The sequence below is a fragment of the Clinocottus analis genome, unplaced genomic scaffold (genome assembly GCF_023055335.1).
Source record: "Clinocottus analis isolate CAN_PGR_092001 unplaced genomic scaffold, fCliAna1.0.p SCAF_5, whole genome shotgun sequence".
In the NCBI taxonomy this organism is placed as follows: Eukaryota; Metazoa; Chordata; class Actinopteri; order Perciformes; family Cottidae; genus Clinocottus; species Clinocottus analis.
Genome location: NW_027176207.1, coordinates 8,384,077 through 8,399,645, shown reverse-complemented (window position 1 = coordinate 8,399,645; position 15,569 = coordinate 8,384,077). Strand labels below are relative to the sequence as shown.

The following is a 15,569-nucleotide window of genomic DNA, read 5'->3' as shown; positions in this document are numbered from 1 at the left end:
ATGGAAGCGAGTGACATGAAGCTACAAACTGGTACCTGACACAACACGAACCACTACAAATCAAGCTGGTCTCAACATTTTTCAGCCTTCCAATAAAAAAGCAACTAATCATGTCTTCTTGTTTCATCCTAGTCTGTTCCATAAAAGATAGGCAGTTGGCCAGTTCCCAGTGCCTGCTGTGACTATTTACAACAACGTCAAAAAGCGCTTGAGCAACACTTCAATGGCAACTCGCCGACAATGTAGCCAGCAACGGCTGGCCATTTTGTTGCTTTTGTTGCTCATAGTGTGAACCTAGGATGAGATTTTATTTTTTTGATCCACATATTTTACATATGCAGTCGTGCTCTCCATGAACTGTAAACAGTCTTTGATGTTTAATTCTCATTCATTCTCATGCATTAGCATACATGAGAGGCATAAACTGGGGCTAATTTAACCATCAACCCGGACACTATAAAGCTTTTAGACTACAGTTGACATGGTTATGAGTATTCATTTAAAAAACTTTTAGGGACACATTATTATTCCAACTCAAGACTCATCTTTAGTTCCAAAAATCTTTTAATAGTCGTCTCATTTAGATTAAACAACATTATGATAGGTTCAAAGAAATCAAATCTCAAAGCTTGATGTCAATCATGTCCATTCAGTAAAGAGACCCCTGGATATATCTTGGTACGCATGGGGTCCAAACCACTTTTTAAATGTGAATAATTGAGTTGGTATACATACAATTACAATGTAATTACAATTATCTTTCTGTAGATCTTACAGTTTTCATAAACAAACGACAAATGAAATGTTGTCTATGTTTAGTCTGTACAAAGAAGCCAAGCCAAAAGAACCATGAGTTTGTTGGAGTGGGAAAACACATTAGAAGCAATTCTATTTTTATAGTAAAGCAGAAGTTATATTTCTACAATGCATTAAGCAAAATTGTAGACACGTGAAATAAAACTATAGCAAGGATACTCAAATAGACTACAATAGATTACACAACACTACAAACTGAATGGTTAATTTCAAACAATGCCTAATTTACATTTTTGTAGCGCACTTCCTCAGCACACACCCACACACCAACCGTAGTGTTGCACTACCAGATAGAAATATTTTTGGATAAACTGAATGTTTTTTCCCCATGTGTGGCCTGTATTTGAGTAAAATTTCCATCCATTGTTCTTATGATTCCACAGTAATGTGAGCGAGTTACAAGGCATTTGAAAGTAATTACAGTAAAAATACATTTCCATAATAAGCAATGTAACATGAGAAATATGTATAAAATAGCTTGATAATAATAATAATAATACTACTACTAATAATACTGCTTTTCAGCTTTACCCAGATCTCATCTCTGTCCACCACAAGTTATAATGTCATTTCGTTCCACGAGATCAAAGTAGATATCACAGAGTAAGAAAAAGCCTCCCATACAAATCCAACTGTATAAACATTATACTAAGTTCTTGCTAGGTAAAGTTCCAAAAAAGCTAAAGTGGAAAATGAAATGCGCATTTTCTTTTTGTCTGCCTTTGAAAATGATTATTATAAAATGACTCTGCAGTTAGATTTCCTATTATGAGAGAGCAAAGGCAGAATGTTGGCGGTTGTACACCTTTGGAAAAGACAGAACGAACATATTCAATCCTATTTTACCTACACATTCTAAATATAGCTTTACATTTCCAAGTTTTATGTACGTCACGCTTCTCCTCCCCATCTTCCCTCAACTCCCGCCAGGCTATACCCGAGTGGTAGAGTGGGTGCTGGGCAGGCCTGCAGAGTTGTAGCCAGCAGGGAAGGTGCTGTATGGACTCATGTTGGAGAGGCCCATCAGGGAGTTGGGGATCATGGTGATGTTGTTGGGGGTCATCAGAGGGATGTCGTCAGGGGAGCGGCGTTGACTCAGTGAGTAGTCCATGCTGGGCGAGACGTGGAGAGGATTGTGAAGGGCTTCACACTGGTTCATTTGCTGGGACAGGCTCTCGTCTATAGTGGTGGTGTGGCTCACGTTGTTGCCTTTGCTATCACACTGGGGACTGGGCTGCTGGGACATTTCCTGCCGATTGCGCTTGTCCTTGCGGTAGTACAGAGCGGCGAAGGCCAGGACGTTGAGGAAGAGCAGTGACGCTCCCACAGCAATGGTGACGCTGAGCTCTGTGGAGTAATCTCTCGGGTTCGGCATAATCAGAGGGCCCATCTCCCTCAGCCCTTTGCCGTCGTTGTTGGAAGTGGATACTGGGGTACGACCGGTGATGCCCGACTTCTTACCGTTGGACTGGGTGGGATCGAGTGGGGTGACCTTGGTGGTGGTGGAGGAGTAATGGAACATGTCATGGAGGTTGTAGAGATGGGGCACCAGGTGTTTCCAGAAGGCCACCTTAGTGGCGCGGTAGTGGTCACGGATACGAGGCTTCAGGCCAATGTGCAAGTACAGCTGGTCGTAGGGGTCGTACTTGGACCAGGCCACCTCCTCGAAGCGATTGGCCTTGGTGTGGATGAACTTGGTGTCCTGTGGCACCGGTTTGTTAGGATCCCTGCGAACACATGATAGACAGGAAATAGAAATAAATGCGATGGAATAAAGCTAAATGGTAGTGCTAGGGTTTGGTGATAATTCAGGATTATCAATTTTCAGAATATCATCATAATGTAATGATAATGATCTTATCAAGATATTGATCTAGAAACGTTTTTGTCCAAATGGATGATTCAGAACAGAAGTTTTTGTTTTACACCGAGTTGTTTGCTCTGAGCGTTAGTTTGGTTATTTAACATCTTGCTTACATTTGCCAGACAATAATGTATATCATGATCGGAAAATATCGTCAGGCCAGCCCTTAGTAAATGCATTACAAATGCAAATCAAAACAAAAGGCCTGTTTGTTAAATTGTAAAAAAGAAGAACCTCATCGTCGTAAGTCAACACAATGTAATATCACCATCTCTCCTCAAGGGCTCAGCATTCCCTCATTCCTACACACTAAAACCAGCAGCCTACGGTGACCTGTTTCCTTCTCCTGCTCGTCATCATTCACTAAGACTCATTGCAGCTGTGCATTCAATATGCAGGAAGACTCCGATAGGGCTGCAACTGTACAATCCTCCACTACCGGGCAACTCACTTAGGCGTCTCTTATCTTCACAGACATACTAACCTGGGCCTTCGTATGACATATTGCAAAATAAGCTGTCAGTAGGTGCAGAAGCTGCACTTTCAACAGCATGTGTAGTACTGAGTCACTATTGGTGCAGGTCAACTGCCGGAAATTGGAAAACGTTCACAAACTAAAAAGGTCTCCTATCAATCTGGGAATACTTTAAAATGCCACTGCTTTTAATGATAATCCAAAGTCAGTAACTTAAAGGCTTCATACTCAAATCTATACAGTACCTTCAAGAAAGTCAACAACATTTGGCTGCAGTGGAACACTATCGAGTATTGTAAGCAACCATTGCTTACACTAAACAACCATTGCTTTCAATACTTAAATATAATCAAACAATACAATACGCAATACTCAAATATATATTTTCTTTCTCTCTCTCTCTCTCTCTCTCTCTCTCTCTCTCTCTCTCTCTCTCTCTATCTATCTATCTATCTATCTATATATATATATATATATATAAATATATAAATATATAAATATATATATATATATATATATATATATATATATATATATACTGCCAATTCTACTTGAAAGTACAATCCACATTCAAGTTTGTAGAGGTTTATGATGTATATGATGTACATCTTAACAACCTTCACATTTTTTTCTTCAACATAACCTTATTGTAAAATATTGAGTGACTGCGTTAAACATTTATGTGAATCAAGCTGTACATTTTAAGATCCATCACCTTCAGAAAGTCTGCTGAAACATTGTAATATGCGTAAAGAGAGGTTATAAGGAAGCTTTAAAATAGGGGCAACATGGCATTTCTAAAGAATGGGACTGCTCAATTAAGCATCACCACATTTTAAGCATTTTGCTGGTAGTGTACACAATTCAATATCCAGTGAGTGCAAATGTTATGGGTGTAAAAGTGAATTGAATACATCTGAGCAAGGGGAGCAGACTTAATTTACAATAAGAAGTGATCAATAATGATAACGGGAATTTATAGACTTTCAATGTTGAAGCATTTCATATTAATTGATGAAATTAAAAGTTCCTTGTGAGGGTTCTTGTGAAGCAACAGAGAACAGTAGATAAATGCTGGAAGACATGGCAGTGGGAGTTCTGGCTGCATATAATTAGTCGGCACTACTTGAGGCTGAATCTTACAGCGTGATAAAGGAAGGGTGAATGTAGCAGAAGTTAGAGTTGAACATATCAACACACATAAAGTCTGCAGCACAAGGAAAGCCAAGAACAGACCAATAAATAAGTATAAAATGGGATACTGAATGCACTGCAACTATATGTAAATAAGTTATATTAATGTTAACATGTAGTTCCTGGATTTGCTGTTACTCACCCACTCTTGGCGAAGTTGGTCCAATAAGTCATAACTACAGCGCTGAGCATGATGTCGTTCCTGGAGAAGTTACACGGGAACAGGTCAGTTGGGCCCACCATGGGGATGCCAAACACATAAGGGACCTCATCTCCGTGCGCTGAGTCAGACCACACTGGCTTCATGAGGCTCTGGCAGTGGTGGTAGAAGGCGTAGAAGTAAGTAGGTGAGCCATAGCGGGCGTGTAGGTCAGCCGTCACCACTGAGGGCTCCACCCACTGGTGGTCGGTGAAGAGGGCCACCAAGGTCTTCCTCCTGGTTTCCGGGTTGTCTTTGTCGGCCCAGTCTGTGTACATGAATTTAATTGTCTCCCTTAGGGTGTCCTTCCCTTCCGGGTAGCCATACAGACTGTCCACAAAGTCTGACACTGCAAAGTCAAAGTCGTTGCCAGACACGCCGTCTTCCAGATCCATCACATTCTCCACAAAGCGCAGCCCTTCTCCCTGATTAACACCCAGCATTATGTCATAGTTAAGGAACTCGCCCTGCTCCATCAGGATCTCGGGGTCGTCCGGGATGACATCTCCGTCAATGACAGGACCGAAAGCCACGCGGTATCGGGCAGGCTGGATGTCTTGCTCCACCAGCTCTCTTGCACTCTTCTTCTGCAGGCAGGAGACCATGTCCACAGTGTCCAGCACGTTGCAGCCGACCCTCTCGGCCAGCATTCGTGTGTACTTGACTGGTTGGTAGTTGACAGCCCAGCTGGACAGAGCTGAACCGCTTTGGATGATGGCTCTGTGGAACAAACCTTGGGAGGCAAAATTCAGACCAAAAAGACACAGAAGACAACAGAAGCCCAGAGAACAGTGGTTAGTATTAGTATTCTTTTTCAGCACAAACCTTCACGGCATTTTGACATGATTAATGTTGCTATTCACAACTAGATATCACACTAAATCCAAGGTTTGTTGACACACAACATTGAGGTAGATAAAAGCAAACAAGCCCACTTGCGATGTGCTTTAAATATTAGCCAGGGAGATAAAGCATTAGAGTGAAAGAGAGTGAAAAGGCCAGATTGAGCCTGGCTGATGAGAAGCTGCTCTGTAAAGCAGCTGGTGGAAGAAATTAGCTTCTAATAGGATGCTGTCCCGTTCTATTGTTATTATAATGATTAAAAAAAATACTTCCTTCTCTGTGTTCATCCACTTATTTGTTTCTTTTGCTGTCATTACTATATGTGGATGACAGCGAATACAAGCCAAATTAATGATCAATTTTCAGCATTGTATCAGTGAGGAGGTTTTTCGATGCCAGTTATTCGCACACGTCCTTCGATTGTAGAATCGTTAATACATTGTGTCTAACAAGTCGCATGGCTTCGTAGAGACTTCTGAGGCTAAGTGTGCAGTGGAGGGACTGTGTGGGGAGATGAATATTCAGTAACCCTGATCCTTCAATGTTGATACAGTAAACACAATGCTCTGTTGAATTGTTTATGTGCCGTGCGTCACCTCTGTCTCTGGGGATTTTGTGTCTACCACCTAAAAATGACAAGTGATATGTATCAAGTCAGAAAATACTCTGCTGAGGTTAAGGCATAGCAGCCGCTTGAAAAAGAATGCGGGACAGTGTCACTTTCTCTTGCCTTGCTGTCATTTATTTCATTTTTTTTAGGGCAGCAGCGAGTCTACTTCAAAGACAGCCGGAGGTCTTTGTGCATTCGCTGCAGCCGAGCGAGGGCATCAAATACAAAGCTCACAAAGGACAGTTGCCGCAGCCTCCCTGGCATTGACAAAAACACAGTTTGTGCCCTTGTGTTTCTGTCCAGCATCAATGCGACATCGGGGCAATAATACGCCAAAGATAAGAGGTTCAATTCCCTGTGGGCCAGCCATATTGAAATATGCACCTTTGATTCTTGCAAGGAGCTGTGGTAAAGTGTTTAGCGAATGGAAGGATATCCACTAAAAAGAAGTAGATTAAAACTTTTTTTTTCTTGTCAGTGGAAAACAAATACTGGTTTCCTGTGGGTAATTTACACTCTATAAACAGGTATTTTAATTGAATTCCTGTTGATTTATATTGTAATTGCAAAGATAACAGATCAAGATGGATAGTTAGTTATCATTCTCACACCCGACTTGTCTTTGGCAAACACTGTCTTCAATCAAGGCTGAAAATACAAAACGGCAATAAAAAAGGAAGAAGACCATACACACTGTATAAGGGTAAACAAATCGGACTCTGACAGATGAAAAAATTAGTCAGATGGAATGGTAAAAACTGATGGACACAGGTGAACATGATGGCGTGGTGAAAACGTTATAATGCCAATCGGCTTCTTTAAGAGCTTCCCATTTTAAGAGGCAAAGCTTTTAGGCTGATTAGATTGAGCGGAGGAGAACAAAAGCAATCACTTACTTAACGAATACCCCCTTTACCCTACACAACCATATCATAACACTTCATCTCCCTGACAGACCATTTAGAGCTGCACTTGAAACAAAGAACAAAATAATTAAAAATGATAAGATAAGAAATTAACATGATTGCAATGTTTAGTTTGTGGATTTTGACATTGGTTTTTAAGCGATAGCATTAATAACAGAGCAAACTTGTATTGATCAAAGTCAGAGATAACTGTGACGGTAGTTCTTACCTTCTGAGTGATGGGACAGAGTAAGCAGACTGACACAGGAAGCACCGATTCCAGATCCAAAAACTGTGATGCGACCCGGGTCTCCTCCAAAATAACCAATGTTCTTACTGATCCAACGAAGAGCTTGAATTTGGTCCAGGAGTCCATAGTTTCCTTTTGCTGCCTGGTCACCAGTACTGAGGAAGCCTGAAGTACAAAGAAAGACATCAGATCAAGTGCTGAAGTAGAGATCTACAATATATGTCACAACTTTGATCTAAAGTTGTAGCCCAGCAGGGCATCTGAGGGAGCCGACACCGATTCCCCTCAGGTGCAAATATTCCTTCACTCTCTCCCACAGTGTCTTGACTACTTTAGTCAACTCCTCATAATAGTCCTCAAGCCCCTCAGGAAGTGATCAGGCTCTGCAAATCTGAATTCTCTCCTCGCTTGTGTCTTCATAAAATTCAATGTGCATAAATCTTTTGGCTAGCTCGCTACAATAATTTCATAAAACCACACAGAGGTCACCGTGCTGTTACAATTGATCCTATTACTTATTCCCTTGTCTATTCCTATCTAAATAAGATACTGTTTTGAATGTTAAATGCAGGGGATACTCTTGACCTTGTGAATGTTTGTGAACGCTACATTGCTCCATACTGTATTTTAATAGTTTTTCCTTCAAGAATTTGCAAAGGCTGATGATCTTGCACAGATTAGAAACATCCATCTACAACAAAAATAAATTATGTTTTCAGAATGAGTCTAAACAGCTTGTGTGAAACAAGGACAGACCGTGAAAAGTATTTGCAACAATTGTTCTCTGAGGACAACATATTTATGCAAATCAAGCTACAGAGATCCCTGTTGCTTATGTTCTCTGAAACGGTTTTGTATTTTCTCTTGTTTTTTTTTTATAGTTTATAACGGCAATTTACAGGAATTAATGACCATTATGTTTATTCTCCCACATTAAACTAAATACCCCATTTGAACCAGCATTAAAAGTGATCACACAGACGCGTTGTCTTCACCTAATATTCCAATTCTGTAGTTGAGCGTGACGACAACCACATTCCCATAACTGGCCAGCACGCTGCCGTCCATCATGTTCCCGGTGCCCTCCATATAGGAGCCTCCATGGATGTAAACCATCACAGGTCGAGCTTCTGAATCCCTTATATCTGTAAGATCAACAAACACACACATATGCTGAGCAAACAATGACAAGGCAAAAGGAATGAAACACGGTTATTAAAATATCTTATCAGCTTTTCAGTATGAGTAAAGACAGTTTAGAAAAGGTGCGAATAGAAGCAGTGGTATGCTTGTGATTTGGAAGCTGTAATGACATTTAGAAAATGCATGATAAATACACTCTGACGAGGGTTGTATGAATTAAAGAGTCAAATATAATTAACAACAGATTTTACAGTGCATGTAAGCGCATGACCAAGCTTACTTTGCCTCTGTAACGTATCTGAATGTTTTGATGAGAGGAAGAAAGAGAAGAAAATCCAGTGATTTGACTTGTGGTTCAATGTCAGTGGAGAAGAATATTCTGTAATATTGGTCATTTCACAGTTCCACATATAATATGCATGCACAAGCAACAAAAAACATGTTTCATAATGTGTAAACTTGGACTTAAAAGTACCACACTACACCAAGCTCTTGTTATCTAGAGCAAAAATATATATTTCTCTTATAGAAATTGAAAATCTATGCTTCATGCTTGGACACCAATTTGTGACATTGACCAACGACTGTCTTTAAAAGAAACCATCAGACAGATAATGCAATCAATGTGCATGGCAGCAGAAACGTAGCTCTTACTGAAAGCTAAATTCAAGGCACGAGGTGCAGGAACAGAAAACCTATGTTTTCATAAATCAGATAAAAAGCTAAGAGTTGTAACTTCATCCACCAAACTCAAGCTAAAAGAATCCATGCATCAAGACTTTGAGCTCATAAAAATACCTTCAGATATATGAGTCTCAGAGAAAGCCGCCCCCTTTTTCTTGTGTTGGCTCCCTGGGATTGAAAAAGAAGTAGAAAATTCAAAACATCACGGTTGACTGCCTCTTATTTTATATATGGTCTAATTAAACTGATAGAATCGGGAGACAAAAGATCCATACATTAGAGGCATTTACATACAGCCATGTTGCACTTTTACCTGCTTTCTGAGAAAATGTCAGGTACAAATCTATATATATATATCACACAATTACATTATCACCAGTGTTTGCAAATCTTTTTCCATCAGGTAAACCAATTCTTGTTAGATATTTTGAGGAAATGACAGTGTGTATATGCGCCCACACGCATCAGGTACACACTGTTTTCTTTGAATAGTTTATTATCTGTCGTTATATTGATCCAGCTGCCTCAGCTTTGACCGGAGTAATACATCTTTCTTGGTTTATTGTATCTTGCTGTACAATTATATTTTCATACAAATTATCATGTCAATTCTTCAGGTTAAACACTGCAGGATAGTTACTGGAGATATGAGGTAGAGGGTTTATTAAAGAATGACTAATACACTCTGACTGAGCAGGCACAAAAACAAATTAGATAGTGGAAATCTTAATGAAACATTTTTAGTTTGGCGTGGTAAAAAGACTACTGGAGATAAGTAGAAATGAAAAAAAAGCAAAGGTTTCACATTAGTGAAACAAATAAAAAAGTAACAGAATGCCCAAGGTGCATTTCAAATAAACAATGACATAAATACATCATTTATTTTCCAAAGAAATAAAAAATGTGGTTATGTTGTTTCCTTTTGCAATGTGAATGCATGTGTGAGATTTAATTAACCTGTTTGTGTGCCAGGTGAGGAGGCGTTTCAGCAGCAGCACTCAGACCAGGAGCTTTATAAAACATTGGCTGCACCATTTTGGACAGCTACATCTTAAGCAGGCTGTTTATCCGTTGCTACGCAGCCATGGAAAAGTCAGCTATAGAGTGGCATGTTACATACAAAAGCTGAACACGGTCCAACTTTGAATGCTTAATGTTCTGCGTTATACTGAATGCTTGCGAGGAAGGTAATCTATTCTCAATATATTCTATTAGAAATTGTCTTTTTTCTTCACAAACAAGGAAAGCTGGCACTGCTAGCTTTGCGAGATCTGCTTCGTGATTCTTCGGGATTACCTTTGATGCTCAGTTGTGACAAATATGCTATAGGCTCATCCTTTTTAAATGCTGAAAGTAATTTCCTTGGTTAGGCGAGCCTGTGTGTGTTCCTACACATTCAGTGGCATCATACATTTCTGCCTATTAATAGGGACATGATTGTTATTTCTAATGGAATGTGGCTGCAAAAAGAGAAACAACAATGGCCAACAATCAGCCCTGGGTGGCAGCAATGAAACGAGAAGTGGTCGCACACACGCTTCACGAGGATGACAGGACGACATGGATAATAATGATTGATAGAAATGGATAGTTACTGTTGTCCATTTTACCACAGCGACTCACCATCCTCTGTCGGAGCGTAGATGTTTAGATATAAACAGTCCTCGCTCTGATCCTGAATGTACGTGGCTACTGTGTCCAGGTTATAGGTGAACCATATGGGCATCATGATCTCTGGTACGGTGTTGTGGATGTTCTGAGGGCACACAGGCATGAAGTGGGTAGTATTCTTGATACCTGACCAGGAGGAGGGCTGGTCGGGGGGCATGAAGCGTTTCTCGCCCACGGGCGGAGCGGCATAGGGGACCCCCAGATACTGATCAACGGGCCGGAGCACCTCGCTGGGCACAGGGACCCTGAGGCCTCGCAGTTTACCAAACTGGGTGGTCACGGTAGGATAGAATTTCTGGCTTGTTGCCTTCGTGAATGACCAGCAGGAACATAATATCCACCAAAGAAGAGCACAGTGGGTGATGGTTACAGTCCCTTGCTGATGCAGCAGGTGTGCAGGCAACAGATGGTCTCTAAATGTAGCCAGCCACATGGTCTGGCCTTGCACAGCTAAAATGCACGATGTAGTGTCCGCTCAGTCCCTCTGCACTGACTCTCTCAAACAGACATCACCCTTTGGATGCGACGGTTATCAAATCCAAATACACGACAGCCAGGTATGGACCGCCCCCACTTCCGTTTTTCATTGCAGTGCACACAAATCTGAAAAATGAGAAAGATGACATGTGAAAACATCAAAACTATGTGAAAATAGTCCACAATATCTGTATAGTTGAGTAAGTTTTGAAAAAATAAGTTGTATTCCTGTACCTTGGGGCTCTAGATGCATACTTAAATATAAGCTTAATCAGCATGCAACATCCACTGTAACGCTTCAATGCTAATAACCTTTTGGGACAAATTGCTGTCTTAAAGGAGCAAATTTATGCTTTGTACAAATCACTGAATACTGATCGCTGTGCATCAGTGGGGAAGGGAATGGGAGGAATCTGAAAAAGATCCATCTGCTGTTGTGTTGGATTAATGCTGCAAAAACATCTCCAGATAAAAGGTGTTTAGCACCCCTTTTCTAATGTTAAAAACAGAAAAGTGAACGGCAAAGAAAGATTATTATGCATTGAAGAGAGATTAACTGGGAAAGGAATATCTGTTTTTTTTTAGTGTTTAATAAATTTCTAAAACACTAAATATCTCACATCATGAATATTTGTGTCTTTTTGTTGTCTTGCATCAAAGCAACATTGTCAACCACTGACTTGAAGATGAATAATGGAAGAGTCCCAGAACAAACATGTCTGATGGGACCGCAAGACCCAACCTCTCCTCATATAGCAAGTAATTGCAGTTTAAGTGAAGGACTTGAGGAAGGCTTTTAGACAGCAAAATAATATCATAGCAAATGGATCCTTTACCGTCATATTGAGAAATGGATTTGCCTTCATCTTGTGCAATCCATTTTTTACCCACTTTCGACCAACACTAATGGTTAGTCTTTTAATAAAATGTAGGGTTTTTAATCCGCTGGAAGGCATGAATAAATTACTGTTGATTCTACATTGATTTATCTTGTTTAAGTGAAAAATTCCTTGATCTTGGATCTGTTAGTTACCTCAGTAATATTTATTGAGATACAAACAAATAATCAGTTTTTTTAACGCGACTGCACTAACCAGACCTTTTGTATGATGATAGTTTGTCTTGTTAGTGGTTCACAACTATAGGTCTCAGTAAACAGGGGAATACACATTCACCCCTAATCACATGGGCACACTCTATTCAAATAAGGTCTCAAATCTAAGCTCACCCATGGAGAAATACAGAGCAAATTGTGCTGTCCGTCTTCCAATTAACTACTTTGTTATCCAAAATGCATCCCCTCTCAGTCCTTAAAGTCTGGGATAGCAGTCAGCATAATATGCTCGACATCAGGTTCTCACTGGCTCATCAATGAGAGAGAGGCAAAAGCAAGCTTGTTAACCTAATCAAATCTATTGACGAGCGCTGCCTCGAGTATTGCAAAAGACTGCAGCTAAACAGATCTCTGTCACTCTCATGAACCAATCTATTAAGACAGAGGAACAATTTCGTCCACCTAATTTGAGGAAACTAATTAGGCACAGATGTGGCGCATTGGCTTTTTTTTCTTTCCCGAGAACATTTTCTTTACACCACAAATAAAGGCTGCTCATCCTCCCGTTCCCAGGTGTAACACATTTCCTGATATAGACACAATAATAATTGGCCTTTTTTAAAAAAAAAAAAGACTGAGAATCATCAAAGTAATATCCCATGGTTCATTTGGGAAATATTGTGCACCGCTGCCCTAGACCAGCTTTGTCTGTTGTAATGAACACTTATGAATGTCCCTTATAACCAGAAAAAGGACAAGACTTCTTCAAACCCCCATCTGTTTTGTGACAATGACGTACGGCTCCCAAGACATTCCAATTGAAAAGATAGGGAACCTGATTTTTTTTTTTGTAAATCGTAGCACATCTCCTAATTTGGAACTGACAGTGATAATAAATCATTTTCAGGTTTAAATCTTCACTGTTCACAAAACCTGCTTGGAAACTGTCAATTACGAGATTATCAGTTATTACACTGGGCATCACCAATCAGACTTTGTTATTTGTCTGTAGCTTACGAAGCAGCCCTGTCACTGCTGTAGATCAAAGGGAATGAACTTATAAAATGAGCGGCTCTTCCTTTTTCCTTTTGCATGTATTCACGATATAAGCATCAATAGATGTGTTTTTTTTGTTGCTATACTTGACATCACAACACAATTCCAATTAAAATAATCTGAACAAAGATAAGGTATAGACTTCAGATACACTTTTTGTTTTACTGCAGGCTGCCAAAGCGGCTGAATGCTGCCTTCAACTGGGCTGCAGAGTATTCTTTTTCCAACTTGTGGTCTGTGATGGGACAGATGTGGATAAAAGCTTTATAGCTTACACCAAATGGACCATGTAATAAAAATGAGCCATCACTCAGTCGAGTTTGATACACTGCAAGTTTTTGGGGCAATTTAGACTGGCAACATGCCCAGCAACAGGAAAGGACAGAAACATGGGTGAAATATGCCTTGCCAATTAGGGCTTGCAATAACTCAGAAAGTGAGTGATAAGTTCAATAATCAAGATGTTATACGGTCATAACATATTATAATAATAAACCAATTAGACAGATGTGTATGCATCACACAGAGGTGGTTTGGGTCAAACATATTTTTTTCACAGACCAAGTCCTTTAATTGGTATAGTTACAGACCTATTAGAATGATTGCCATAATAATGTTTCTCTCAGTCCATTGCTATCATCGACAGGCACACAATTCAACACCAATTCAACACTAATAAAATCTCTAGGACAACATCTTATCGATTAGGTTCTGGTAGCCCGGGGGCCCTTAACATGAAAGCCTTTGAGAAGAAGCCTATATATGTGAGACAACAGTGGGCTATACGGGCTTCCAATGCCCTTGTAATTCGACTGGTGTGGATCAAAACCATTTCAGTGGATTCCCCAAATCTCCCTAATTTAGCTTTGCAATAAAGAGGAGCACGGATTGACGCAGAGGAGACTATACCTTATAGGGAACCTGCAGGTAGCACTCAACGTAATGGTTAGTCCTTTATAAATTAATGCAAGGACCAAGACCCACAGAAAAAAACAAGCCACAGCCCAGATAGAACCGACAAAGTGCTGTAGTGTGTGTGTGTGTGTGTGTGTGTGTGTGTGTGTGTGTGTGTGTGTGTGTGTGTGTGTGTGTGTGTGTGCGTGCGCGTGTGCGTGTGTGTGCGTGTGTGTGTGTACCGCTTCACGTTGTGACTGAGAAGCGTATTTAATTTGGGTCTAGGACGGTGTAATATTAGATAAAATGGAGAAAAAAATAGCAAGCCAACGCATTCTGCACCACATTACATCGCTGCATGAGCAATAGCCGAGCTTTAAATGAAACCATTAGCCGAGATGTAAGTGATAAATCTGAACAAAGATTCGTCCCACGGAAAAACACACGGCATCGTTAACACTCACCTGCTTTTCCAGAGGCTGCTGCGCGCTCCATCTCGAGATGTCCTCCCTACCATGCCCGTCGCTTTCGCTGTGAGACAATGGGGCTGCTGAGTGTGAATCTATCTTCGCCGCTTCCAGTATCAAACACACGGATCTTTACTCTTATCTCCTGCTTTGCACAGTCTGTGTGCTTTGCGCATATCCGACGCCAAGGTCAGGAGCGCCACCGGTTTTAATGGAGCGCCCACCATAGAGCTCTCTACGGCGCCCACTGCCAGCGCGTTACTAGGCAACCGCCGGGTTACGCCAGTGCATTAAATTCACCCTCCAACAACCGACACAATCCCAATTTAGAAACCATTAAGTAACCACCACAACCCCGGACAGCACTCACCTACTCACACACTTTGTGTCCGAGCGAAAACATCCATATACCTTTGACCAAAATACGCAAGTGAGGCTATGTGTGCCGGCCTGCGAGTCCATTTGGCTGCATTTAATTGGCATGAGCGTCTTAGCACATTTTGACAACCATAAGAAAAAAATGCAAACCATCATCCAATATGTTTTCCCCCAGGCAGTGAAATGTATTTTAAATTAGATGTATAATCAACTCATATCCTTGTAGCAAGATCTAAACAATGAGAATTTACTAATGAAACGTCTGTTCTCTAATCACTAAGGGAATAAAAAGCACTGCTGAGAGCCTGACAATGACAGCTCCGAAGCATCAGACCTACACTTGTTTAACAAGGGTACTGCTGCTATATGGAAAGCCCTTCCCTATTAAATCCCAGAAGAGAACTGCTTTGAGAGAAAAAATATCACAAGTGGCAGGAAATTACTCCAGTGCATGAAAGCAAAAGTTGCTGTCTATCTCTATTAAACATATATCTGAGAAGCATTGGAACTATTGTGTTGCCCTCATCTGTTGCTTTCTTATGTTCAACTTGAAATCCAAATAGAAAAAGTTACACAGAAACTTGCCCCA

General features: G+C 40.5%; 1 protein-coding gene across 2 annotated transcripts; it reads right to left on the bottom strand.

The window, feature by feature from the left end:
* Positions 1 to 546: 546 nt before the first annotated feature.
* Positions 547 to 15,046, bottom strand: nlgn3b (neuroligin 3b). 2 transcript variants are annotated; one of them, XM_068600148.1, is made up of 7 exons: positions 14,600 to 15,046; positions 10,607 to 11,257; positions 9,098 to 9,151; positions 8,152 to 8,301; positions 7,136 to 7,321; positions 4,492 to 5,281; positions 547 to 2,543 (listed from the first exon to the last, which is right to left on the bottom strand). In XM_068600148.1, the coding sequence occupies exons 2-7, from the start codon at positions 11,085 to 11,087 to the stop codon at positions 1,748 to 1,750; spliced, it is 2,457 nt and encodes an 818-aa protein (XP_068456249.1). In that variant the 5' UTR covers positions 11,088 to 11,257; positions 14,600 to 15,046; the 3' UTR covers positions 547 to 1,747. The 2 variants fall into 2 exon arrangements, with proteins under 2 accessions (XP_068456249.1, XP_068456250.1); XM_068600149.1 differs by lacking the exon at positions 9,098 to 9,151.
* Between the last annotated feature and the right edge of the window lie 523 nt (positions 15,047 to 15,569).